The sequence below is a fragment of the Streptopelia decaocto genome, assembly GCF_964273445.1.
Source record: "Streptopelia decaocto genome assembly, chromosome: 7".
Classification (NCBI taxonomy): Eukaryota; Metazoa; Chordata; class Aves; order Columbiformes; family Columbidae; genus Streptopelia; species Streptopelia decaocto.
Genome location: NC_138661.1, coordinates 23,033,534 through 23,061,528, shown reverse-complemented (window position 1 = coordinate 23,061,528; position 27,995 = coordinate 23,033,534). Strand labels below are relative to the sequence as shown.

Here is a 27,995-nt window from a genome sequence, read left to right as displayed (position 1 = left end):
TGGGGGGTGGGAGCAGAGTGGAGCAGCTGTGACCAGGCTCTCTGCAAACAGCTGGATCCAGCCAGCACTTATGTAACCTCAGCCTTGCATCCTCCAATGGCAGGCATCTTCGGGAGCTGAAGGAACGACGGTAGTTTTTCCTAGGGGCTTAAGCAGGTCACAGATTTCTTCCTGCAATAAGCAATAGACAGTCTGAAGCAACAGACCCTGTCCTGGCATATTCTTATAAGAACTGCTTCTGAGAGGAGAGGTTGCAGTGGAGCAGCCAGGTGCTGTGTGGGACTGAGAGTAAACAATGAAAGATATTTGTAAGAGCAAATACTGTTACTTCTTTCTTGGTACTTGAGGAAAGGGGCTGTTGAGACAAGGAGAGCTGCTCAGTCCAGCAGCATTCCACTCAGCTTTGCTTTCTGCCTCCAAGCTTTGAGAAGTTTAAGGAAGAGGATCTGAGCAGTATCTATCAGAGTATTAGGCAGGACTGCTTGCAGAGAAAGGGGCAGTGGATGGGTTTTCATCATTGAAACAAAAGAAAAGGAAATGTGTACCTAACAGAAGAGTGGTGGAAAGGGAGACCTGAGAATAGGCTTAGGAGCCAGGTGCTCAAATTTGATTTCTCACATCTTGTTCTGTAGAATAAGTCACATCACCCATCTGATAATGGGGAACATGCTACAGATCTCTGTTTAGGGGGAGGTCTGATAATTAATGGGTGCTGATAGAGTGCCTGGAAGATGAAAAATGCTGAGTATTATCACAGTAAATAGTAACCCCTTTTACTCATTTATGATATTATTGCCACCAAATGTCTCTCTGGCTTCCTGTCATTTCAACTAAGCCTCCTTCTCATCCTATTAAACACCAGGGGGAAGATCCTCAGCTAGCATCAGTTGTCACAGCTCCATTGACTTTAATTATTTCTCTTGAACGACATATTTCATCCAAAGCCTTTCAAGTGTTTGAGAGATATTGGCCAATTAAGCACCACAGCCTCTACAGGAGGCAAAGCGTCATACCACAGTTAGAGAAACTTAGAAGAGAAAGGTTAATCAACTTACCCAAGGTCAGGAAGAAAGGATAACAGAGGTAAGAAAATAGACCAAGAGTTGTGCTCCTAATTCTGGAGGTTGCCTTGGCCAGGTTTTGCTCTGTGTATTGGGGTGGATCTGAAGCCGCTGTTCCAAACTTTGCCTTTTTCAGGTTCTTAATGGTATGAGACAGAGCAGGACTCACTTCCTTTTCACACACTCATATACTTTTAGATTTTTTTATCATTCTCATTTTATTTGAGGTATCGTAGGAAAAGAATTATGGAGGCCATACATATAAAAGCTGATTCCTCAGCTGGTATAAATTAGAAGGACTTCCCAAAGGCAATGGGAATATGATGACCTGAGGATCTGGTCCCTGGGGCTTATTTCTGACACAGTATGGCTATAAGACGCCTAGGGATTTTCAGTCTCCAGTCACTTACGCACAGGCTTTCTGAAGCTGCGGGAAGCTAAACTGCCTACTGTTGGTGATTGCTTTTCCAATATATTGTAAGTCAGGACTTTATCATCGTATGTGCAAATGACTCTCAGTAAGCTAGTTTGTGCCCTCAGGCCTGCTGGAAGTCCAAAATGGCTGCATCAAATGGCAATATTTAGAATAGCCCGAAGTGGAAATACTCTGAATATCCACAGTAACTGTGCTGTTTCTGAGATGGGGTTTGTTTTCTCCAATTTGGGGAGTGTTTGTGTAACTTCAGCATTTTATTCTGCAAATTTAGACCCTCTTTCAGGGAAGCTGGTGAAATCAGTGAGAGTGGAGTTTAATTTATAAATAGCCAGCAGATAAGCATGAGGAGAGGCAATGAATAACCCAGAGATGGAGGAGTTAGAGATCAGTTGTGACACAATGGCAGAGCTGAGAAGCAACACTCTGGCTGGGTCAGCGCTCGAAGTGTAGTGCTTGATTACACATATGGTTTTAAGATCAAAATAAATTTTTTGTTGTTGTTTGGTTGTGTTTGTGTTGTTTTTGTTTTTTTTAAAGCAAACACAACAACAAAACCACAAACAAAACCAACCTTAAAAAACAAACCCCAAGCAAGCAAAAAATCCCACACGACAACCCTTATCCTGTGAAACTTGCAGCTTTGATACAGTGCTTATGTGCTCATAGCACACAGCTAGGAAATAATAATATGTTGGGGTTTTTTAAAGCTACAAATAAGTTCAAGGGGAAAGCCTTTTAGAGCTATGAGAAAATAAATGTATTTATAAGTCTGAGATATTTATTTCCTGAAGCAGCTTTAAATCCTTATGGGGTACTCTATACACTAAGTTAAGACAGGATAATATCAAAATACCAGCTCTTTATTATTTAGGTATAGAATAATTGAATCTAAAATGTGTTGTGTCTCAATACTTGGTGGAAAAAACAATCCTATGGCTGTAAATCTTATGAAGATAATTACATTGGAGTAAATATTTGTACAAATGTTTAAAGAAATGCAAATTGGTTCTGGGAGAAGCCAGGTCTAAGAAGTCACAGGAGCACTGGAGGAAGGGCTGAGGTGTGTGGAGAGGGAAGTGACAGGAGGACAGAGCAGCTCAGAAACTCAGATTGCGTGTGGCATTCCCTTTCTGCCCCTCCACGCACAGGTAATTCAGAACTAAGAACTGGTATGTTTTAAAAAAAACCCACTGCCTAAAATCCTAGAAATTATTTTTTATTCATCCCTGTGCTAGGGTTAAACATTAAGCTGTGCTACACTTCCCTGACCCTTTCACCAAACATATCTTAATATGAAAACACTTGGTCAGGAGTCTTCACCTATGAAAGGAGATAAAGAGACAGGAGAAAGGAGATGAAGAGAAAGGAGATGAAAAGAAAGCACCAACCTTCAACTCCAACCTGGAAAAACTGTTTGCATTTTTACTTTTCCCATGCAGAAAACATGCTTTCCAGCAAGAGGAAAGGGAGATGCACACACTTCATCTCACTAGCCACAAACGGCCTATGTGTTTGGTCTTCATGAAAACCTATATCAGGCATATGCTCCCTCATGGAAATTTCTTTCACATGTGTTCTCCCATACCATCTAAGCCTAGATTTTCTTCCACTGCCATGGAAACCAGAGGTCTTGTTTGGGTGGAGAAGGGGAACTGCTATTCTGCCAGGAACCTGATGTAAGAGAAAGAAACAAGTTTTCCTGTTTGTTTAATATGTCCAAACACTGACTTAGAAAATGCTCCCCGATTATTTGGAGGTGCTGCCTTCTCAAGAAGGTGATCGTGTACCATGGAATAGAAGTCTCTGTACTTCAGAAAGTGGGCACAGTGTGGCTTCAGGTGTTTCCCCATTTAACCTCAGTGAACATGTAAAAGTGCCAGCATCCCTCTTAAGGGTTATAGAGCCACGAACAAATTGTAAAGTGCCAGAATACTTTATTCTTAGGTGTAAAACCTTTTTCTGTTGACAAGTGCAAGCAGTCAGACCCTGGGGACTTTGTGTTCATTGGAAGAATGAAAAAGCAAGAGAAAACATTTATGTACAAGCTAATACTTTTTGCTAGGGCCCGCACAATTTAGACACAGGACACTCAAGGGTGAATTTTACATGTCTGAAAGCACTCCTTTTACGACAGTATCTCAAAGAGTTAGAACTGATCTGGTCAACCTGAGTCTGTAGGAATACAGTAAACAGGTATGTGCTGTGTGAGCCCACTCGGTCCAGTATCACAAGCCTGGTAGGGTTCTGAGAACATGAAAATAAGGCTTACAATTGTGATTAATTAAAGCCAGTGAAACATCACTTCGTCAGCCTCCCCTGGTACAGCCAGTGCCTCATACTTGTATCCTTTCCTGAGAGTCCCCACATGTGCCCTGCCAATCTTCCCATCCTTGAGACTAGGAGAATGAAAAACTGGCTAGTATTGCAGTCCTGGGCTCACGCAGCTTCCTCGGGGGGATCCAGGATAGCTTTCAGAAAATACCAGTCCTCCCCTCCTACTTTTTGGGAATGGGAGAGGCATGCAGGCTTGGGTAGTTTGCAGTGGGCTGCTGCCTTTGCACTACTGGTGTCCACTACCTCTTTGTAAAGAAAGGATACACTCCCAAAAGAAGAATTTCTGTATAATCATAGGTGATATAGTGTGTGTTTGTTTGTTTTCTTCTGGCAAGGTCCTTCTAGAAAGGATATAGCTAAGGAAGGAACTTTTTTTTTTCTACCCCCTCTCCTGAAAGAGTTATTTTCATCCTTTGTGATACTGTTGACTAATCCACCTGTGCTTCAGGATGTCTGTCCAGGTTCTTGCATAGAGAGTTTATGCTGATTGCAGCTGTATGGTCTCTTGCATATCTCTCTGCCCAGAAAAAGGTACTTAGGACTCCTGCTGATCATTGGTTGTTCCCTGGTGGACAGGACCATCCTGTTGATCTTGCTCCTGTTTCAAATGCTGTTACCAACATGCCATACCTTGACTGCATTTCAAAGCTTTTGAAAATACACACCATACTCAGGAGCAAGAGGATTTGATGTGAGGACGTGGTCAGTATGGGTCATTCTGCATGACCTTGTGGGCTACAGAGGAGAGGCAGACATCCTCTCTAAGGGACAGTCTTAGAGGAAATCCCTGGATCTCTCTGTTCAGGTAATATTTTTTGCTCAAGGAGAGGGAATTCTGTGGAAGCCGTGTGCCACCTGGCTCAGTGTCACTTCTGACATTTAGCTAATACAAATATGGTTGTCATTCTCATTTTTCCCAGCTCTAAGAAATGTTAAAATGTATAAAAGCCGTCATGTTATCATCAGTTTTGATGATAGCATTAAACAGTGTATTAAGCCATTCCCTTTGGTGTACAATTCATACCTCTTAGCCTGGAGGTGCATTTCTTATTAAAATGCCTCAGTTCCACATATTGTGAAATAATATCCACTGAAATTCCCCCATTTTATTTATGTATTTAAGAGAAGTTGGTAAGGGATTTGGGAAAACAAATGAATTTACTGCTTGGTAATAATGTAACATCATAAAAGGTACAGTGCTTATTATGCAAGCTATTTTCAAAGAGATTTTTAGGCATTTCATTCAAATTGGCTTTGAAATGAGCACTGTTCCAGATGGACTAAAAAATATCTGAATGTCCCCAGGGACCGCATGTTGAGTCAGAGATAAGGGGACAGTAGAGTTGGAGGGCACTTTAGAAAAGATTGTGTTGCAAGATTTCCTTTTTCTTCTCTTCAAAACAGTCAAGATATACAGAACTAGTGGTTTCAGTTACCTCAATTTTCATGATTTGAAACTGAGTTTTAAAACTGGTTGTAGAGGGTGCTGATCACTCTTCTCCTGAAATTCAGGTTCCTCTAAGGGTTCTCTTGTTTGACACCCAAATATTGAGGTAGCTAACACCAAATTGCTCTAAACCATCAGTCTGGCTTAACAGCTGCAGTGTTAATATGGAAAGGGGTTAAGTAATAGTCATCAGTTTTGTTGTCAAACTGGGAGGAACTGCAGGCCCTAGAGGCAAAATAAGACAATATGACAAATGGTCTGTGTTGGTGGCTTTGCCAGAAGAGTTACAGGCAGAGCTTATATAAACAAGCTTAGATCTTGTGCCATGGTGGGGCACAGATAGTCACTTGGCTGTGCTGGGGAAAAGCACCTTTTTTTCTTGGTGTAATTCTATATCTGTAACAGAGAGGTTTTCTTCAGAAGAGCTGTGTTCTTTGCCAAAGTAGACAAAAGGTGAATAATTCATCCAGCCAGAGCCATACAAGAAAATTTTCTTGTTTGGGCACTTTCATACTCAGGTTCCAGCAGTGCCCAAAGAGCTGCCTGCTCGAGGCATCATCATGGATTTGCAGAGGTTGTTCCCTGGGAATATTTGCACTGCATGGTCTGGCCCTTACCAGGCATGTGTGCAGTATCGCAAGTGACCTAATACTAATTTTTCTCCATTCTATTTCATTCTTTTATGAATAATTTCTTTTTAATTTAGACTTTAACAAAATAGGACGTTTTGGCCTGTAAAGGTTTCACAGGCTTCTAGGATGTAGGTGACAGCTTCCTCCTCCCATTATCTGTTCTCTCTTTTGCTTGCTGTTCTTCTTCAGCACTGAAAATGTAATCAAAGTCACTGGGGCCCCAGTAGACCTCAACTTGTTGATTAGAATTGGATAAACTAGAGGAATTCTGGTGGGAATGGAAGGCATTTATGATGACTACCTGGCATTTTTCTCTGCCCTTTTTTATGTACTTGTCACTGTATTTTCCCACATCAATCTCATAAAACATTCTCTTGCTCATGCTTGAAATATTGATATTATCCTACAGCAAAGATAAAAGCACATCACAGAGCAATATGGCTTGGTGATAGAATTATCTGCAATACACAGAAATCTCTACTGATGTTTAGGGCTGGCATGGTATTAAACACATTACTTCTGCTGACAGGCTTTTTCATTTCCTCGCATCATGCAGGTAGGGGAATTTGAAGGAAATCTAGTTTTCAGTTCTAGATTTGCTCAATAAAAAATGTAAAACAGAAATGCTGGTGGATATGGTAGCATCTCTTTAAATCAAAAGGTTCTCACAGAAAGTTTAAATAAGTTTCAGAGTATGCTATGTGTTTTTATGTGTATATGTATGTGTTTGTATGTCCGTATTCGCAAATATATCTATATATACACCAATATTTATACAAACTCTACAACTATTTGGTATTTCACAAGGGGAAGACAGGGGAGAATCCAAATTCAGGCAGTTAAAAATTAGTATCAGTCAACTTTGTTCTCCTTTGGTATGGGCTTCATGATACAATCTTTGGTAACGTGTTTACTCATTATTTCTCCTCTATGACTTTCTCCCCATGCCTTGCACAGAAAGGAGGAGTTTCTAGCACAACTTGGGGATCTCCTTTCGAAGTGATTGCCCTTTACATAGGATGCCCGCTTCAATTTTAGTTAAGTGGAATGGGTAGTGGACGAGGTGGGGAGGGTTCTTGAGCAAAACATCAACTAAGGGTCATGGTAGGACGCTGGGTAAGTTATTGAAATTTTTTTTTTTTTTTTCCTCAGGCCATCCCTGAATTATATCTTCTTTGTGTTCCAGTCCCCAGCTTGAGATGGTATAGCTTAGATGGAAACAATATTGAGCCCTGAAAACAGCAATCGAGTCATTGCTAAATTTGATTCAAATGTGTAAGGTGTCATAAGGTGCTAAACACTCTGTGTAATCAGAATTTGCAATCTGAATTTGCACATTCAATACTAGTGAGCACTTTGACTTAATTCCCCTGTTCCTGAGCTCTACATTTCGTAAAATGAGCCTATCACCTTAGAAAGGGGTTGTCAAAAGTAATTAGTTTTTGCAAAAAAGTCCAGTGCTTTGCTGAGTGGCATCACAGAAAAGCCCATGGGTTAGTACAGTGTGCAGGAGGGGCCACAAATGGAGCAATGAAGATAAAATAAAGTATCAAGTAATGGCACCTTCAACAGGCGTTATTCATCCTGTGTGCTGAATGAAGGAAAGGTAACATCAAAAAGAGTCATGTGTGTGATCATGTAATTAGAGGCTGTAACAAAACATACACAAGTGAAAACCAGGGACTGCTTTTATGCTGTATTTGTGCAGAAATTTATGCCTAAAAATTAATAATTTTAAAAATAATAGTGGTTGCTGTTGGGTAGGGTGGGAGAGAATCCAGTCGGGTGGCCTGTGACAGAGGCTGCTCCACCCTGACACTCTGTTCTGTCTCTCACTGCCTCAGCTCTGCTCTCTGGACATTGGAGGTAATTAATACTTGCTTTCTGTGTACCCTGTGGCATTAAATTCCTTTGGAATAGCTTGATACTGTATATTGCACAAATATAAACTATTCCTATGTAGTACACAATTCATTTGTGGAGTTGAGGATTTTGGAATATTATTTTTGTATCTTTTCAGGGTTACGCATTCATTGCAAAATAAAACTGAGTGTTGTGCTGCTGTACTGAACAGACCCAGAGCTGATCAGAGCATGTTGGGGTTTTCATACGTTGCTTGGTTTAGGGAGATCAGGTCTTCTGCAGCCCAGAAGGTGGTAGCTTTGGAGCAGAAAACTCTGAGGTCTTTTCTTGCTACCGCTGCATGGTTCGGTATCCTGTGTGAATCTGGCACAAATTATTAACCAGCAAACCCTATTTTTTCTGTAACTGATGAGGGATTTACAAAACTTTTGAAAATTTAGTTGAATATAACCAAGTATTTGTGCCTGCAATAAAATGTGTTAACAGAACAAATTAATGAGCATACAGAAAATGAGATGTCAGTGGTACTACATTATCTTGTCAGGGCGTTTCTCCAGGAAACCAGAGGTTTACCAGAATGTCTGGCACAAAGAACACAAAAAATATTGTGCTAATCCTTAACCTTCAGTAGCTACGTGCCTTCTCATTGCTAGCAGGCTACAAATTGTATTTAGTATGTGAATTATTGTAAATGCATACCCCTTGCTTGAGGACATCATGGAGGTGAATTATATGTGGGCTGCTGGGATCATACTGGCCAGAGGTTCTTATAGCTACTTTTGCAAGGGGACTGTTAAGGTTAAACAGCATAGTTTTTGTAATATAGTCTTTCCCGCTGGGTATGACTTTGATTTTTTCTCTCAGGTTTAAGCCTTGACAGTTAGAAAAAAAACCAATACTTCTTTCTCATCAGAAAGTCAAGCATATTTGATATGGTTAATTCCTAGAAGGTGAGAAAATACATATGATTTTATAGAGCTCCTTTTGGAGCAGTAGTACCAAAAGAAGGACTGTTGTTGCCATTTCCATCTAGACTAGAACCTGCTGTCTCTCGAGAACTGTGGGAGAAACAGTTATTTTTTTTTCTCAAGAAGCACTGAACCAATGTCAAAGCTTTTAATCCTATGTAGTCAGGAACAAGTCAGGTTATCTTGTCCCTTTGAATGTGCCAGCCATGAATCTAATATATGAATATGTAGACTTTACATGTAAACACACCCTACAAGCAAAAGTTGATCCTGTGCACTGGAGTTACATTACCTTTTACATTACTGCTTGTTCTGTTATGGGTAGTGTTCAGGTCAGTGCTATTGAGCATGTTTCTTTGTGTGGCAATTTATATTGTGTACAGAGTTCCAGAGGACAGCGGGGGGGATCATATGGCTGTAGGTTGTGCAAAGCCTCTGGTGTACATCCATCATTTTCAAGGCAGCAGGAGAGCTTATTCTTTTTGCCAGGCTTTAGCTGCAGGAGCTGGGATGTGCCTCCCCCTCGGAGCTCGTGGTGGCCTGCTGCACAGGGAATATTCAGCATCAGTGCATCTGTGCTGCAGCCGCCTGGCAGAGCACCAAGCTTGCAAGAGGGCATGAGAGAAAGCATAACCCTGTTTAAAAGCACTCGGGCTCATCAGCAGACTGTGGGACTGCAGAAGAGAAGGGGTAACATGGCTCCATAGTTCATCCTTATGCAAATAAGGTGCCAGCTGGCAGTAGAGAAAAGGGACTATTTCCTGGGATTGGGAAATGCTGAAAGCAACAAGGTAGAGAGATAAGGTTATGTGTGTGCTACTCTTGCTCCTTGTCCCATTGTAGCCCATGAAACAGGGAGATATGGAAGGAAAAAAGAGAATGGGGTCAAAGGAGAGGGGAGACACAGGAAATTAGTCATATTCCCAGAGAGCAATTAGTTTTAGGAAAGCTAAGGCAGTGCAAGGGAGAGCGCTGTTGCCTACCCAAGTTTTATCTAGATGAGAAGGCTAGTAACTATAAGTGAGGCTACAAAACAACTCTACTTTAGCTTTTCATTTTCTTACTCCAAAGGCAAATAAAGGCATATTTAAATGATCACAGCAGTTAAACACTGCTCCAGTGAAGTAGCATTCTGTTACATCTGCCTGGCAAACACCTGGCTGTGCCTCTACAGAAAACATATTTTGAAATGTTCACTGATAAAGAATTGGGGTTGGTTTTTAAACGTGAAATGTCTTTTTATTGCTAGTGCATAATTTAATTTTGAGGCCACTGGTGTCTGATGCGTATTTTAAAATCTTAGTTTCTGCAGGCACATGGTGTGTCGCTGTGTCTGCTCATTTAATTTTTCTGAAAAGAAATTTTCTAGCTATTACAGATGAAAGCATGAAAACACACCCCAGAATTCCCTCTCCCCTTCCCCAAATCTAAAAGAAAAAGGCAAATAAAACAAATTCTAGTATGTTAAAATAAAAATAGTAATAATTTAAAAATTATTATTTTTGCTCTGGGGGGACAGTTCCCAGATTTGCACTTCAGAGGCTGGTAGTTTTACTAGCCTAAGCTTCTGGACTGCAGCCTGGAATTCAAGGCCCACAGTTGTACTTGGGAGTGGGCAGACTGTGGCACATGGTGAAAAGGGAAAATTACCTTTTTAAGACTTCATTTTTGCAGTGTAGAAGGACTTTCTTGAGCTGGGTGTGAGAAGGGGCCCGAGAGCGGAGCAGGTTGCAGTGGGATCATGCTCAGGGATTGCTTGCAGAGAGTTCCTTTGCAGTGAATCTGAGGTTCCCCTTCTGTGATGCCGGATCCCTAAATTCAGTACCTGACTCTGCCCTTATGGGTTAAGTTGCACTGTTCTTGTAGATTATATGACGATTTGAAGAATAAGTTTTGTCTGATTAAACTCTATCCCATTTCGGGACCACACAGATAACCTGACAGTGGTGCGGGATACTGCAATGTATTAACACCGTTCTGCTCCCACTGCTGCATAATGACACCAGTTTGCAGCATGTTTTGTTGAACAGGCCATAGGATGTGATAATTTCTCTGAGACCTATACTTGGCTGCAGAAAAAACAAAATGGGACTCTTCTCCTAACATCTTTCCGGTAAAATCAGAAATGCAATCTGTGGTCCAGATTTTTTCTTTTTTTTTTTTTTTTTTTAAACTGAAAACACTGAGGAATGAGCCAGACTGAGGAGATAGGAGTGACCTTTGGGATGATGAAAGAACCATGGTTGGTCATACTAAAAGGGAGGGAGCTGATTTGTTGTGGCCACTGAGCACAGTCAGACTCCGCACTTCTCGCTAATTCTGCAGTTTGTAGACAGCCAGGGCTGTCTGCCCCCATCTGTTACCACACTGCTCCCGTAACAATTTACCACCGTCTTTCTCAGCATGGCACATCTATGAAAGTCATATCTATATGAGCACCAGCATGGAAGCTTGAGCTGTTCCCACTCACCCTTGTTAGACAAAGTTGTTCCAGCTGCGCTGTGCGGCAGGGCTGGTGTTTTGCGAAGGCCTTGGCAGTGCCTTTTCTGTGGTGGTGCTGCAGTCCCTGGGGTCACAGCTCTTAAGGATTTGTCACTGTCTTCAAGCTCGAGCTAATAATAAAAAACCAAAGCAATTAATATCTTTGAAACACATTTATAAAAGTGAATGAGGGAGCCCATCTGTTCTGTCACAGAAAGACCCCTTAGGCCTGCACATCCCCTCACTGGAGGAATTTTCAGCCTTGTCTTTACCTATGTGTTTACCCTCCCTCCTGGCTTCCCCAGGCAAACCGTACCCTGTGCTGTGGTGAATGCTGCTGCAAGGATGCACTGGGAGCTCTGCTGTGGATTGCTGCAGTTGGCTGGCCCCAAGAATGCTGAAGGGCAGTGGTCTGAGAGAGTGTGCCTTTTTTAATTAAAAAAAAGAGCAGTCAATTTTAGATATGAAGATAAAAGCATTTTGAAAGCTTTTCACTTTACAAAGCTCTGCTGTGACATTTAGATGCATTTATACAAGTTAAAAAGGAATTTGGCACCTTCCCACCTCACTCAGCAGGCTTAGAAGAGGAAAAAGCAAATAAAAAGATAGGATTACTTGATATATGTTGCTTTGTTTTGTTCACATGAAGTGTTGTGCCCATTGATGTTGGGTGAGTACTATTACAGCCCACAAAGGGCCTTGACAGAGGAGTCATATTCAGTCAGGTCCACCGCTCACTTTCTAATGAGGAAAGATAATTATCATGCCAATCTCTGATGACTTTTTAAACATTTAATCTGAAGAAAGAGAAGAACATCTTCTGTCTAGTACAGACTTGAGAGCAGGGCCAGCAGGTATAACAGAGTAATCACTGAAGGTTTTGTTCATTATTTCCCAGAAAAACACTGGGGAAAAGTCTTTGTGTCACTGCGTCTGTCTTCAGTGCTCTTGAGTTCAACTGGTGCAGTTTGACTGTGATGGCCCCACTTCTCCAAGCATCTTTAGATCCCATCAGAAATGCTCTTGATGAGCATTTTATTACTCAGTTTGACAACCAAGTAGTCCCTCTCCCTGCCGCCTCTTTTCTGTTTGACAGGGAAAATCTGAGGTGTATTTGATGGGAACTGATTATGTGCAGTGTGCTCTGAGGCATCCACTCCCTTGACTATAGAGCTGTGTAGGCATGTTTATATGCTTGCGTATTTTTTGTATGTTATAAATGATCTGGGTAGATTTGCCTGCTACCTATCTGGGCTCATATGGATGAATGTGCATGTGTGTTTTCTTTGAAAACACACAGGTGCTCATCCCAGGGGAGCATATAGATGAGCACATGCTCTGGGAGATATTTGCTTTTTACATACATGAGTGCATTAATGTCTGTGAATTTATGGCTTCTGATTATGTGGGAACTCTAAGACTACAGGGCCAGCTGTAACTTTGAGAATTGTCTTGAGAATTTTCTAGTATGTTTCTCTTAGTTGCAATACAAATACATGGTGCTTCTGGTTTTGGACACTTCTTCATAACAGATTATTTCACTGATCCTATTTAGCACTTGGTCGCACAGTCACACTAGAGGGGTTGCCACTGGGCTGGGAATAAGTGCCTCTGGATAGCACTGTATAAACTGATTTTGCCTCAGGAAAAAAGGCAAGCAGAACTGGATTGTGAGATATGGAAACTTTAGGAAATTGCCTTTTCCTTTTAAGACAAGGTATTGGGAATCTCAAGCAACTTGGTCAGATACAGAAGCTTGGAAACAGCTCCATAATACTTAGAGTGTAATTTCAGTAAGATTTAGTTTATATTTTCTTTTACTTTACAGCCAGTTCTTCTATAATGTCTCAGTGGTTTTTTTTTTCTAGCACCCCATAGGTTTCTGCAGTGGAGGTGCACATTGAATGTGAAGACAACTGGTGGGACATTTGAGCTTTGGATGCTGGCGAAGTGGGTTTTGCATGTTAGCTGGGTTACTCCAGGATCAGTAATGGAAAAGTTGGCAGGATTTGGTTGCTGGCTTTAGATATCAGCATTTACAACTCATTGCAGAGAATGGAAGTGAACAAACCTCACAAGCCTGCAGTTTTATGATACCTGCAGCTTGTCACTGCATTGGTTTATATATGTTTCAAGATCTTGTCCTCATATACTACTAGATCAAGACCAGTACATCTTGATCATGTAGTTTACTATTCTACTGAATAGGTAATTTTTTTTTTTTTGTGCTATAGCAAGGGGGAAGAGGAACACCCTGACCTCTTTTGATTCATTTTCACTGTTCTCTGCAACACAAATTTCTCTAAACACAGGGCGAGGCACTTAAATCGCACTATTAGCTCAGATTGGAGAAAGCTGTGAGTAAATCTTATTGATCCACATCCCAGTGTCCAGCTGCTGAAACAACTGTTAAAACAGGTGTGTCTAATTTTAGCTTTCGAAAGAGCTGGGTAAAGTGCTGGCTGTGTTTCAGCATCTTTTGCTTAAAGAGAAGGCAGGTGGCATTCTCTGAACATGTTGCTATTGAATTAGAGATACCTATTAATATTGGTGAGTCAACTTAACTTAATTCTCGCAACCTGCTAACAAGAGCACTTTGAAAAGGATTGGAGAAGAATGACAGGTTACCTTGAATAAACCAAAAGGGAAAGAGATTGCAGTCTGTGTGTTCTGGCAACAGCAATTTAATCAATGTAGGTGCATCTGTGCTATCTGTCACTTTGCTGTTTGTATTTCTTTCCCTGGGTGACTTAAGGCACGTATGTCCTAGCTGTATTTTTTAAATGAAGGCAGACTCCACTGAAGTAACGATTACAGATGCACATGAATAGATAGATATGTGAGAGAACATTAAAAAAGCCACCAACAACCCTGCTCTGACTGATTTTGGTTTTTGTTGCAAAATTGAGCATTCAAAATTGAGGCGTGCTGAAAGTAAATGTAACATTTTCCCCTTCCTGCATTCCTTTCAGTCTTTAATTACAGGATCATGTTATTGTGGACTCCTGATTTGTTTGTGAGGCAGAAACAATCATTAAAAGAAACATGTTTGTATAGTTAGAAAATCTGTAGTCTGTGAAACCCTTGTTTTAGTCACTATAAAAGTTAAGGTATCTGCTGAAGAATGAAGAGGAAGGAAGGGGGTCTAGTAATTAAAGAACTTCAGTGCCACCATGGGTGCCTGATCCATGTTCCTATCTCTGCAGCAGCCTTCCAGAATGGTGCATTCTTCCTAAAAAACAGTAAGTATGTTACGGAAATGAAGTGCTGGACAGCAGAAGTAATGGATTATTATCACTATATACTTTTATATTAGTCTCTTTGCATCCCCAAGAACAATGGTTTTGAAAGCCAACCACTAATTGCAGTGGACTGTGAATCCCCCAAAAACCCTGTTAGAAAGAAGTAGAGGGGATAACAGAAGATATTTTTAAAATGAAGCATTTTGTTCATGTTCCTTAGCAGCATCTGATCGTGCTGAGGAGGGTATAAGTAGCATCTAGCTCCTCCAGATGTCAGCTATTTAGAGAGACACACACCAGAAGTTCTGTGGACAACAAATGACTGAATCCCACGCAGGATGCTCTTCTTGGCAAGAGAAGAAATGGGAGTGAGTGGGTGAGCCTGTGTGCGTTCCTGTGCGGGATGGGATGGGCAATTACAAAAATGGGAGATAGAGAGGGAGAAAAATGAAGATGGATGGAAGTAAAAATACCTGCTAAATGCCAGCTGTCCTACTTGGACAGTGTGGGATTGTTGCCTGGGGTAGTCTCAGTGCTTTGTCTAGTCTGATTTTAATCCTTTAAACTTTTTTTTACCATGATTTATATAACTTAAGCTACAATAAGCTCTATATATAAACAGCTGGGTATGTATTATTTTCAGCCTGTAACTAGTGACCTAAGAAAACCTAATAATGAGAGTGGTTTGTTGCAATGCAGCTCGCTGGGAAAAAGCAAAACAAAATGATTAAACTGTCCTCTCTTGAAAGCAGATTTCAAGGATGTATTTATTTAGATGCAAATTTTGTTAGTAAGTTCTTTAAATCTCAGCAGTATTTCTGGGGACAAATCAAAGAGTCTCATAGAACCCACAAATAGCCAGAGGTTTTGGGGGCTTCCCTCAGATGCTACCTCTTTACCCAACAGAAGTTGGAAACATGCCGTCATACTAGTTTTGAAACTTACTTTTGCATCATATTTTCCTGCTATCTGGAACTGCATTAGATAATTTGTTTCTCTTTCCTGTGCAGTTTCTGTTCAGAGGTTGGCTCTGATAGTGAAGTGATGTTTGAGGGTGCAGAAGGGAGACACTGTGCCTGTCTTTGTGTTCTAGCCATCTAGGTTCTTTTGCTAGCACTAGATGAAATCTCCCCTTTGCAGTAGAGAGTAATGCTTCAACAAAGTGGCACAGAATTACTCACCTTTGAAGGTTTCCTTCTGCTGCTGCTATTTCTATTGTCCTTTAACTAAAACGTACTTCATCATCATATGTATGCAGTACCGATCTAAGATGCTGAATTATCTGTCTCTCATACCATAGTCTTTGGCTCTGCTTCTCTTTTTACAAAGGGTTTCTTGCAATACAGCCCATAGTGAGAAGCTGACATCCTGCAGCTTAAACTGTCACACCACTTGAGGCCATACTGTACAATTGTGGAAACATAGTGTTATTTTAGTCTGGTTTTCTAAGGAAATGATGCTTCTGCAATCATTCTGTCTGGCCGTTGCCTGTTCGGTTGCCTGGCCAGCAACCACCACATTTGACAGAAGTGTTGAAGCTATGAAGACACTGAATTCCTACAGAACTTGTTCCTCATCCCTGCTAAGGCATTAGGGCTGGTCCACCAGCTGGTAGGCTTGCAGCTCTGGACCTGCCACAACGCAGGCTGCCTCTTCCTCAGCCAAAGCAAGACATGAGGAGGGAAGAAAATGAAAGGTGTTACAGGGGGTAAAGAAACATGACAAAAATCTGAGCACATCAGAGGAGGGAATGTGAGAGAAGGTGCGGGGAACTGAGGGTGATGTGATGACGCTATTGTGGTGAATGGTGGGGTGACAAAGGGGAAACCTGAAGCCTTGTTTCCTGCCGATTTATTTCTGTGGTTCTGCTGCTTGTAGTACAATGTGTTTTCAGGGAGCCAGGAATATCAGATGCCCTCTTTTTCTCTGCCTGCTGCTCCTTTTCTGAGGATTACATCTAGTGTAGGGACTGGCAGTGGGTAATAAGCATCTCAGTGCAAGAAAAGGTGTTATACAGAGCACCTGTATATCTGTTTATTCTGTTGATCACATACTGCTCTCTGTCTCTTTTGGCAAATTTTGATAGCTTGAGCTGTCATAGAATAGCTACCTCCTGATTTCTGTGCAGGAGGAGATCAGAATGCAGAGATGAAGACAGCAACAAAATGATTCAGAGTTAGTCATCCTGAAGACCACTCAGTTTTCTTTCATCCTCACAGTACCCACCATACTCCTGCCAGTACCCTGGAGGAGTCAATGACAGACTGCGTGTTGCCATCCTGAGTGCTCACTTTTTAGTGACTGATAAAAAGGGGAGGGAGGTGAAGCATGGCATCTAGTTAAAACTGGGCAGACCTAATTATAACTTAAGGAGTGACTTAAGGGATTAATTCATCCAGGGTGCAGATGGCTTTTGTATGACCAACCAGAAGTTCAGAAGGAAGAAAGAAAAAATGTGATTCTTCAAGTGAGCTCCCTCTATGGGTTGCAGAGACATTTTCCCATTTTCTCTTTTTCTGGTTTCCTCTGTAGTTATCCCTGCTGACAGATTGAGGAAAAGGTAAAGAGAATGAAGAGGAGAGAGAGAAGCAGAAATACGTGTGTGTGCATGTGTGCATGCACATGTGTTTGTATGCATCTGACTACTTTAAATGTTGTCCCTGCATCCCTATCGTTAGTTTTTCCCATGGCATTTTACAATGAATAGCTGGAGGTTTTTCTCTGTCCTGTCCAATAAATGGCACATCCATGTTTAAGCAGTTTACGCCTTATCTGTTCTATACGGCCTATGAGTGAGGGGGTGTGTTGCTCCTTCCTCTTCTTTTTTTCCCCTTCCTCATTTTCACAGCTGCCTGGTTCTTAAAGCCCATATAATGCTGATGTCTGCCTGTGCTCTGGTGTCAGCCTTTGCAGCACCAGCGGGGTTTTATTGCTGCTGAATGCCTCCCCCTACACAAATTCCCTCCCATTTTACTCAGAGACCAGATTGCTGGGTAGAGGGAAGCATTCAGTTTGAGAAAGCAGGCTTTTGGCATCCATGTGACTAGCACAAACACTCTTTGAATCACAGGCAGGATGGAGGATTTGACAAGATAAGGAAACTGCTGGTGTCTCAGGAGACCTGCAGCGCTGGAGAAGCTTGTGCGGGTGGAATGGAGTTTGAGACCCTGGGGAATGATAGGAGAGTGAGGTGCTTCACCAGGAGAGAGGTGTTTTTAAAGCAGTTTCTGCTCCTTACATTTATTCTCACTATTGTGCTTTTCTTGAGCTTCTCTGTTGGAGACCAAGTGTCCTAGTAAGTCCTCTGATCAGTTGCTGCAAATGGACCTGGAGTGTATTTTGCTTCCATCTGTTTGATTAGTTTGAGGGGGTGTGTTGCATGCCTTCAAGCCAGGGCCTGTCCTCGCTAGCATTAAATATATCAGCAGGGAACAGGTAGTTGGTACTGTACCTGTCACAGTGTAATGCTAAGCTGCATTTTCTGAAAGTTGCAAAAACTTAAAAAAAAATTTAGTGAAAAAAGCCTAGGAGCCCATGGACCAGGGTTTAGCCATATGTTCCATGTTATACAATATAAACCTGGAAGAAGTTAGTAGAGTGCTAGTATGAACCCTCCTTCTATGTAGAGAGGGTCACATATCTTACAAGTAATGTAAACAGGAGTATCATCAATGAGATACATTAAATAATTGTTCTTCTGTATGCAGTGCTCATGAGACTTCATCTGGAGGACTGCATCTGGTCTGGGGCATTGCACTTCAAGAAAAATTTAGATATTTGGAAAAAGTTTCTAGTAAACTAGCGATAATGAGCACAGTCTAAAATCCACAGATCTCTAAGGAACAAGAAAACAAAATCTCCTTGTCTAGGACATAGTAGAAGTCTTCAAAGATGTAAAAGATATCTGTAAAGAGGAAGGAAATAATTTTTTGTCTATGATAGGACCGAAATTACAGATGACAATACTGCAACTGAAAATGTGTGTGTGTATGTATTAGGTGTGTTAGGGAATTACAGGCTGCTAGGAAGGGTATGTTTAGAAAAGTGATAAATCAGGCCAGTTTAAAACTTTAAAATGAAGCTCTACTGAACTCATTAATTAGCAACACACTTTATGCTAATGGTTAATTCTCAATCATTATCATTAATTATTACTTTATATACAAAACTGTTAGTCTTTAATGTTTATCCCCTAAATTAACTGTGACTATGTAGTACCATAGAGCTGATTCTCTGTAGTTAGCACCGACAGCTACTGTCCTTGCTGATCTTAGCTGCAGGAGAAGAGGTGAGAAGGATGAAAGAAGTTGGAAGTGATGCTGGCTTGTCATCTTCTGTATCACATTTCCCTTTTCATACCTGATGTTTTAATGCTACTTTCACTCTCCCAAAAGTGGGATCTTCAGCTGCTAACAGCACTGCTTCTCTTGTTATTTTTTCCCAGACATTCTGCTTGTGTATTCAGCAGGACACTTGGATGCCTCCTATGAGCAACTAACCACCTCTTGTTTGCCCAGTTGGTGGACATGTTGCTCACATACCTAGCGAAATGCTTGTATATACTATCATACTGTTATTAGTTACAATATTTTAGTATGTTTCTATCTGAGCACAAGGAAAGGTAATATTAATTATATCCTTACTAATGCATTTGTAATTTATAGGTGTCATAGGCCACTTTTTTACTTCAGCAGATTTGTGAAAAAAAATTGAGAAAAATATAAATTCTGTTGATAAAGTTGAGCACTGGTATATATTACTTCCAGAGGCACTCATTTTGCAAATTAGACAACATCACCAAGAATGTTGTAGGTAAAATTTATCCCGCCTTGGAGTTGCTGGCTGTCTTGTCTACTGTGAGGCCTGTTACTTGGAGGGAAAAAATTCATTTCTGCTGTGGTTGAGAGCAACTGAACTATATACTGTGTACTACCCTGTGCAGGTTGTGTAGCACAGACACCACAAAAAAATGGCTGTTTCCATTGGGTGAGGAGAAGGCCATCTAATGGTCTTATTGTTCATGATGCCTTAGTTAGTAAGTTGGTTTGCCACAGACTGTGCAGCATGGGCTCTTTCAGGGTTAAAGCAGAAGAATTGTTCCCCACAGTGTCTTCATTTGTCCTTTCAATTTTTTTAGCTTTGCTCTGACCTTCTTTTTCTCTTCATCTTCTGCACACTGACAAGGTATGCATCCTAGGAAATTGCACCTACCAGCATTTCCCCCATGAGCAGCTTTGGCCGCCGGAGACATTTAACTTTTTGTCTGGCTGGTGGTGAGACACTTGTGTCATTGAAAGATTTCCCCCCTACATCTTTCTTTGCTTTTCTTTTAATTTTTTTTTTGGCATTTGGTTTGGGAGACTACAGCAAGCACCAGTCACCTGGCAGTTATTGCTGCGAGACGAACAGGTGATTACAGGCTAAAGCCCGGCAAGATGATAGGTGGAAGAGAGAAGCAAAGCAGAGGGGAGCCTGTGCACAGCGTCTATTAGAGAGCTCTCTTTCATTAGCACAGAAACCAGTTTAAAGGAGCCAAAGCAACAGTTTTTCCAGCTTTTTCTTTCTGTGTCATACAAGATTTCTTTGAGTGCAAAAGGAAAATAAAAGTCTCCTTTTTGCTTTTATAGGTAAAAATTAAAATAGTTCTCTATTTACTGCAGCAGATATTTTAACTCTATCCATTCCCTGTCTCTTTCTATTTCAGACTTTCAGGTACTATTTAAGTTCTAAAACTCAGAGCTCTTAAATAATTTCCCACCTCTTTTCTTCCACACTAAGAATTCACGGCATAAGTGTTAGCTCTGTAGTGCTAATATTTAGCATTAGCGTGTAAGGTGCTGGACTAGCAGACCTCGGACATCTAAATATAGTTCTACAGAACAGATACAGCCAAGATGACAGTAGGTCACACGTCCTACTCTGTGATTTGCTGATGTGTCTAACCTCTTGCTGCTGTGAGAGTCACTAAAGACAAGGGGTTGCAGCAGCATGTTATCCTAGGCAAGGCTCACACCTAGGCTGGGAACAGGCTGTTCACCTTAGACTTGCCAATACTGATTGCAACCACAGGGAGAGCAAGCTACATATATTTTTGTTTCCATAAACATAGTGGCAACTTGCATCCATAGTATCAGTTGCTATGAGCTATGTTAGAGATCAGTTTGGCTCAACATAAAATCAGGCTAATCACAGAGCTGGTTAGAAAGTAATCTCCCTATAAGAGGGGGCTATTATGAATGATGGAAACCAGTTCCCAGCGCATACTACAGGTCCCTACAATTTTATTCTGCTATCCTTAGTGAAACATAGGTAGTAGAAGCAATGAAGTGTGAATTCTGCGACAGACACATCAGAAAATTAAACCATTGGGCTCCTTCATTGGTAATTGAATAACTATTTAAGGTCAAGCAGTGGACACCCCTGATTTCTTCAAACTTGCCCAGTCTTCTGGTTTCTGTAAACTTTCTGAGCAAACCTTTGACAAAAAGTCACATTGTCTTAAATTATACAAGAAGTAGAAGCAGGTTTTGTTTCTCTGCCTGACAAGATTTGAGCAGCTGCCATTGACTCCAGCTTCTGATGAGTGTAAAAGGTACAAATGCAGTTCCAGCCTTCCTGGAGGAAAGAGCTCTTCAGCCCCACAGAATCGGTTTTCTCTTGTAAGATGAGAGTCTCAGCACACAGTAGACAGGCAGACTAGGGCCTCTTTAGCCAACTACAATAAAGTACCCCAGAGGCAGAGATCAAAGTATTTGTGAGACAAAAATGGAGGTGATAGGTACTTGAATAGCAGGAGCTCCTCACGATTGTTGAAGTAAACCAAACTTAGGCATCCTTCATTTAATGCAAAGCACATTCATAATTATTGATCTAGTAGAGGGTCTAGAGCGTGAGAAGGATGTTGTCCTAATTTGTGAGGCAGCTTTAGGAGAGAGGATGCTCGCCGATGTCCTGTGTAGGTAGCTGGGAGTATCTCTGTGGCACATTCAGTGAAGATGAGAGACTTACAGGCCCAGGGCTGAAAGAAGTTGCACTAGTTGCTGCTGTGTGAAGCCATTCTTGCCAGTATCTAAGCCTTTCCTTTCTCTTAGGTTCACAGACTAGCAGACTTGAGCCAAAAAGGTACTGTTTGCTCACAATGCTGGTCCAGCATGTTGGCTCATACCTTTCCAGCAAGTCTTTAAGCTCTCCAGGAACGGGACTCTGCTTCTGTTAGTTTACGTAGTGCTGAGCACACTGGATTGTCCTGTATATATTACCTAGTAAGCAGGACCAGTTCTAACACGTTATTGTCAGTTTGTATTAGCAAATTCTGAAATTGCCTCTTTCCCAATTACAATTGATTAATGCTTATCAAAATGAAATATATTGCTGTATTTGTGCCTCGCCGCCTCTTCTTGTTCTTGCTTTTTTTTTTCCACCAGCATAGGACTGTAGGTGTGAAATTTCAGAAAATAAAAGTCTGACCTTTGCAAGATTTCTGGCCCTTAAATTAGATACTTGACAGAACTGAATTTATGTCCCTCATCTTCTGTCAAAGCTCCCAGTGGTTACTGTTGCTTTTGGCTAAGTTACTGCTAGCCCAGGCTAACTGGTTGTCATCAGCTTGCATTTCTCTTCTCACAAATGAACATCAAGGGTCCAATCTCCCTTCACTGATGTCAGTCCACTGTCTCTGTTGAATTTACTTGCCCTGACATAAATAAGAACAAAACTAGACTCCAAAGCTCCTATATTAGTTGCTTGTAGCAAACACTCGTCCCTTGGAGCTGAGCTGAAAAGAGAATTAGACCTGCCCTGTGTCACTGGTGCCTCAACTTTTGTAGGTAACTGGACTTAGTAGATGCTAAAGGAGAGCACAGGACCCCTGAGAATAGATTGCTCTTTTGTTTTTCAAAGGTGTGGAATAGAACTGGCGGTTACAGAGACAGTAGTGAGTTGGTTATACACAGAAAAAGTACTGCATAGCAGCAGCTCTGTGTGGTCTTCAGCCCTGTCCTGGAGCAACCCTTCCCTTTCCCTCTAGATGAGTGGATACGGATAATTCTTTGGTGCTGCTGGGTCTGGAGGCTGCCTGCAGAGGGGCAGTGATGACAAGGACAGTGGGCCACCAGGAGCTAGTCTCAGAGCAGTTAATTCTGCCAGCAGTGCTGAGGAACTACCAGCATTTTGGTCACTGCTGTCCTTAGCAGTATTTGAAGTAACTTGCTAAAGACAAAGGTGTCTATATGTTAGTCCTACACTCTCTACAGCATGCAATACCCTCTCATTTATTTTATTTTATTTTAGCCTCTATTTTAAGATCATAAGCAGAACCTTCCTCTTGTTCTTGGTAAAGTATGTTTTTTTTAAAAAAAAAATGAACTGTTCTGAACCTTGAGAGAATCAGTTCAGTCTGGAAAAAGCTTTTCAGTGACAGGGTATTCTAGCTTAACCTTATTATATAGCAATGTCTTAACCTTATTATATAGCAATACACTGGCTAATACTGTACCTCATCAGCCTCTACTGCTTGGAGCCAGAGCTGTCATCTCTCTGGCAGCCACCCTGCATTGCTAAAAGCTAATGGAGATTCCCCTTTGGATCCAGTTTTAGAGATCTCTGACTTTAGAGAAGAGCTCACTTTTTCAGTTCTGAGTGCAGCAAAGTAATTAACAGCTAAGATTTAATAGGAAATATAGAGAGAGTTGTACTTGTTGACACAAATAAGGGAGAGTAGAAACTTTTCCTGGGCTTGAAGCCAATTGGCTCTCTTTCTGGGATTCTAAAACTCAGTAACAATTGCTTTATTATTTCTCATTTCTGCGGAATATGGTCACCCTCTGCTCTTGTAGTAAAAGAAACAGCTATGTAAGAAATAGTACTATTTTTCTCATGTCTGTAGGGAGCAACTTATGATGGGAACCGTTATCATTTAAGGCACCCATTTCAGTTCTGAAGGCGCAAGAGCATTTAGAAAGACTGTATGTTTACTCAGATGAACTAAGCTAATAGGAAAATAACAATTTCTCTTTTGAAGTAAATCTGGTTGGAATAATGTTGTTGAAACTCCACTTCTGACTACAAACTTCCCCTTGTGACCCAAGAGGGGAAACTGGATTTGAAATTTGCCCTCTTCCTGCAGTGTTGCTGCTAAATAAATGAGTCACCTGTGAATTACAGGCCAGTAAATACATCCACCGACACCTAATAAAGCAAGGTAGAGTGAAGTTCTAGTACTTTATGGTGTCACCAGAACTCTATGATGTATTTATAACCAGCTTTGCAGGTTTTTTTTCCTTTTTTAAAATTTATTTTTATATTTGTGTTGTACTCATACAGATTGACTCCCTTGGCCTTCATCCTTTTTTGCCTAAGGCTGTTTTTACCCAATGGTTTGCAGCAAAGGAAGGTTGGCAGGCAGAACTTAGGACAACTCCTCAGCACAGGGGCAACACAGCATCTCTGTTTCTCATGTTTGGGGACTATGAGGCATTTTGTGTCTATGGCCAGGGCAGTGTCAAGTGATGCTTATGTCCTTTGTATATCCCCTGCATCTAAGCTGGTACCTCTGTGTGTGGGGAAGGGGTTGGTGACAGCATGAGCTGAGGAAAGGATTGGTGATTTTCTTTGGCGCTTGGTAATTTGCTGTCCATTGCAGGGACTCTGCCTCCCACAGCAGCCCAAGAGGTGCCTGGCATGGACAGGGTCTCAGGTACAGAGAAGAGGATGTCATCTGTCAGGCTGTTAAAGGGGAATTAAGACCCCAAGGATGTTACCATTGTTTTGTCAACTAAGAAGGTCCCTCTTCTGTTTTTTTCTCTTGTAGCAACAGGGCAAACAGTTGCAGGAAAGTGGCAAGGGGTGTACCTGTGCAGTTCTCCTGCTCTTCTGTCTGGAATTGCACTTCATAAAACTCATACATTTTCCATATCAATGAATGAGATTTCCACCATTGCATTCTGGAGAAGCAGCACTGAGTCCTTGATGTTTAGATCTGGAGTCCCATTTTAAGTGATTGATCTGGTAATGTGTGATATATTCTGTCCTTTTTGTAATGCTGTGGTCAGAGAAAAAGAAAGTACAATGATGGGAGGCAGATTTTTGTTGCATTCTTGATAGCTACTTGGGTCTGAAATTTATTCAGAACAGATTTCTTGTATTTTACAAATAAACTATTCAGTGCTGTGTATTTAATACACATCCTTCCTCCTTTCCCTAAATCAAACTCTCTACAGTTTAACTACACAAAAAATATTTCAGAGTACTTTGTCTGTGGATGTGGGTGAAAGTCAGGACTTCTGTCGTGAGGAATTCAAGGTGGATACCAGCAGTATCCTCATGGGTCAGCAGCCTTTCAAGAGTGATATGCAAGGTTATATTTTCACTCCTCTCCCAAGACAGTTAAGAGTGTAGGGAGGCTTCCTCTCAAAGACAGGATCCTTCTGGGTATCCTGCCACATATATCACAGCAACTCCAGTTTCCTCAACAAAACTCAGACCCAGGAACCGTTGTCTTGCACAGAGAGAACTTGCTCTGTGCCCTGAGCATGACACTGCAAACCTGCCAGCCAGCAGGCACCTCCCTGCAGGTTACTCACCCCTGCCTGAGGCCGTGCACCCCTTATGAGGAAGGCTGATATTCACACTTTAGGGCTAACAAATGGCCATCAAATCAGACAAATGTTTATTCTAACACCACATACTGGTTAGGTTGGACAATCCTGGTGTCTGTTCTGCTCAGTTCCCATGACTATCAGTTACTCACTGGCTCAACACCTCTGAGCCTCTGTTTCCTTATCTATAGAAAGGCAAAGTAAAGCTGTTAAATGGCTGCATTAATACAAGATTTTAAAGCACCCTGAGATTCTTGGGTGGCAGATGCTGGATAAATTTGATAGTAGTATTCTTGCTTTCCAGCTCTACCATCCACAAATCATTGATTAAACCCAGCAAAACACTGAAGTGTTTCTGACTGCTCTAGCCCCTGATTTAGATCACTTAAACTATAAGTTACTAGAATATAAATTACAAGCATATAAGGCTCAGATAGATGTTTTAGGTGTGCAACTTGGGCTGATCATTACAAGTTAACTCTTGTGCTGTACCTAATTGAGATCAGTGGCTGAAAACATTGCATCTTTGCTTTATGGAAATACGTACGAAGTGTGTGAAGCAGGTTTCTGAGGCGTGTGTGTGCACACCTACAAGACACAGATCTGGAGGGGAAAACTAGGAAACTCAGTCATAAACAATTTATTCTGGTTTGAATTAATAAATGAAGGAGAAGGGAGGCAGTGCAATGCAAGGCAAGGCCTGGGGCTGGCTCCTTTTCCAAAGGTCCTTAATTACTCCCTGAGTGATCTTGCATAAGTCACTTCACCGTTGGTGACTGGCTTGCCCAGTGTGGCTGGGGATGTTTGCCATGCAAATTGGTAGGCAATAAATTACTAGATAATGCTGCTACGTTTATTTATTAATTTATGGGCTGTAACATCTGGGTACGGTCCTCGGTCTCTGAGGATTAAGTGCAAATAATACCGATTTGGACTCAGCCTATTGTTGCAGGACCTTTTTTTTTTAAAAAAAAAAAAAAAAAAGCAAAAAGCAGTACGGAGTTTTAGCGAGCGCGGTCGTTCCTGGTTCTCAGTTTGCTCCCGTGCAGCGCGGCCGCAGGATGAGAGCTAGGAGGGGCCGGCGCGGGGGAACGGTGGCGAATGAGCCCGTGTCTGTGGCACCGCAGAGGGACGGCTACCGGTTGCGCACCCCGCTCCCAGCCGCACGCGTCCCACTGGCTCTTATCCCCGCGGCTCCCCCGCCTCCGTGCCCGAGGAGGGCCGCCCCGGCACGGCAGAGCGGGTCCGCGGCGGGAGAGGAGGTGCCCGTAGGAAGCGGGCGCGTCTCGTTTCCGCACGGACCGGCGGGACGCGTTTCCCCAGGGGCTGGTCGGGGCGGGCAGCGGGCGCTCCTGGGCGGGGCAGATGCCCGGCGCTGGTTTCTCGGTGCGGTGCGAGGCGCTTCCCTCTGCTGGGTCAGTGCCGGGAACTTCTGTGCGAACAGTTTTGGGGGTCCGGGGCGTTTCCCGCTACTGACAGCACCAGCCCGGCCCCTCCTCGCCCCGAGCGGCTGCACCGAGCCCGGCCGGGGGCGGTGGACGCGTGTGTAAGGCACCGGCGCATGAATGGCGGGGGCGGTGCCGCCCTCAGACCCCGCCTCCCCCCGGAGCCAGCCAGTCCCTCTGCGGAGAGCTGCCGCCGCCCTCATTGGCTCGCCAGGGCCGGAATATTTGCATACGGCTCGCCCATTCGTGGAGCCGCTTCCCCGGCCGCCCCGGCTGCGCTTCACCTGCGCCGCGGAGTTCCCCGCACTTGGCGCGCCGGCCGCCAGCATCCCGCCCCCGGCTCCGCTCGATCCGCGCCCCACAGCTCCGCCGGACCCGCGCCGCCCGGCCCTTCGCTCTCTCCTCCGTGCTTGCCTGCCTGGGAAGACCTGGCATTGCCCTCCCCGGCTGCGTAGGCTTAATCGGCTTGAGCCCTCAGTCGCCTGGATCCGGTGGAAGAAGGATAACAATCCAGATCCCTGTGTGCGTGTGTGCGCGCGTGTGCGTGTGCCTAGGCGTTCTGCATTGCAACACTTGCTAGTGGAGAAGCAACAGAAACCCCCTGGAATTGGGATAAAAATAATCAAAAATTTACCTGGGGTCTCTGGTTTATTTCTTCTTTTTCGTTTTTAGTAGTCCCTCTCAGCAAAGTGAGAGACGGGGATCGCAGGCAGGGAAAAGTCCTCAAGGACCCCGTGATCCTGGAGGAACCTGAGAAGTGCAAGCTCCAGGACCCTCGCGCTGACATGTGCGGCTTTCCTGCGTTCTCCCGGAGGCTCCGTGCGGCCGCGGGGTTCCTGGCACAGTAGGTCCAGCCCTGGGAAACGGCGCGTCTTATTCTTCTGTGTGTGGTTACTAACCTTCCCCTTCCCTCCCCTTCCCTCCTGGCACCCGCTCTTTCGCACAGACACATACTATCTCTTTGCCTTTTGAGCACATACGCACGCCCTAGAGCCTCGGAAGCGACTCTTTCTGCTAGCATGGGTCCCCTGGCATCATGAACCTTATCCACTCTCCCTGGCTGGAATTCAGACTGCCCGTCTGTAGGTGTCCTGTGCCTTGACCATGCACCTGAGAATAGACCCCAGCATTTGCCCGGGACGCCGCCGCGCCTGGACCCTGTGGATGTGCTCCCTCTTTTGGGGATGTATCGTCAGCTCTGTGTGGAGTTCCTCTAACGTGGCTTCTTCTGCCTCCTCTTCCTCGTCTGTATCTCAGGCTCAGTATGAGCATCACTTCCACGGCAGCAAGCACCACTCTGTGCCTATCTCTATCTACCGCTCCCCTGTCTCCCTCCGAGGAGGACACGGTGGGTTTCCACTCTTGTTTCTTTCTAATCTTTTTGCAGAGCAGCTGGAGCAGCAAAGGGGAAACAGGGACTATGGCCGTGGCTCCGGGGGAGGGGGGTCTTTACAGCCCCACATATTTCCGCCGTTAGCTCCCTTCCCCATT

At 42.9% G+C, this 27,995-nt stretch overlaps 1 protein-coding gene across 5 annotated transcripts in view; it reads left to right on the top strand.

The window, feature by feature from the left end:
* The window catches only part of NRXN3 (neurexin 3), a gene marked incomplete at its 5' end in the record, with an annotated part of 972,314 nt that overhangs the window by 573,984 nt on the left and 370,335 nt on the right, over positions 1–27,995 (top strand). Inside the window, one exon of one of the 5 annotated variants that reach the window (XM_082057641.1) lies at positions 27,609–27,852. The exons of the other annotated variants lie outside the window; for them this stretch is intronic. Within the exon in view, the coding sequence (XP_081913767.1) occupies positions 27,609–27,852 (244 nt within the window). Of the gene's footprint in view, positions 1–27,608; positions 27,853–27,995 lie in introns of those variants that run through there. 5 annotated transcript variants of the gene reach the window in all.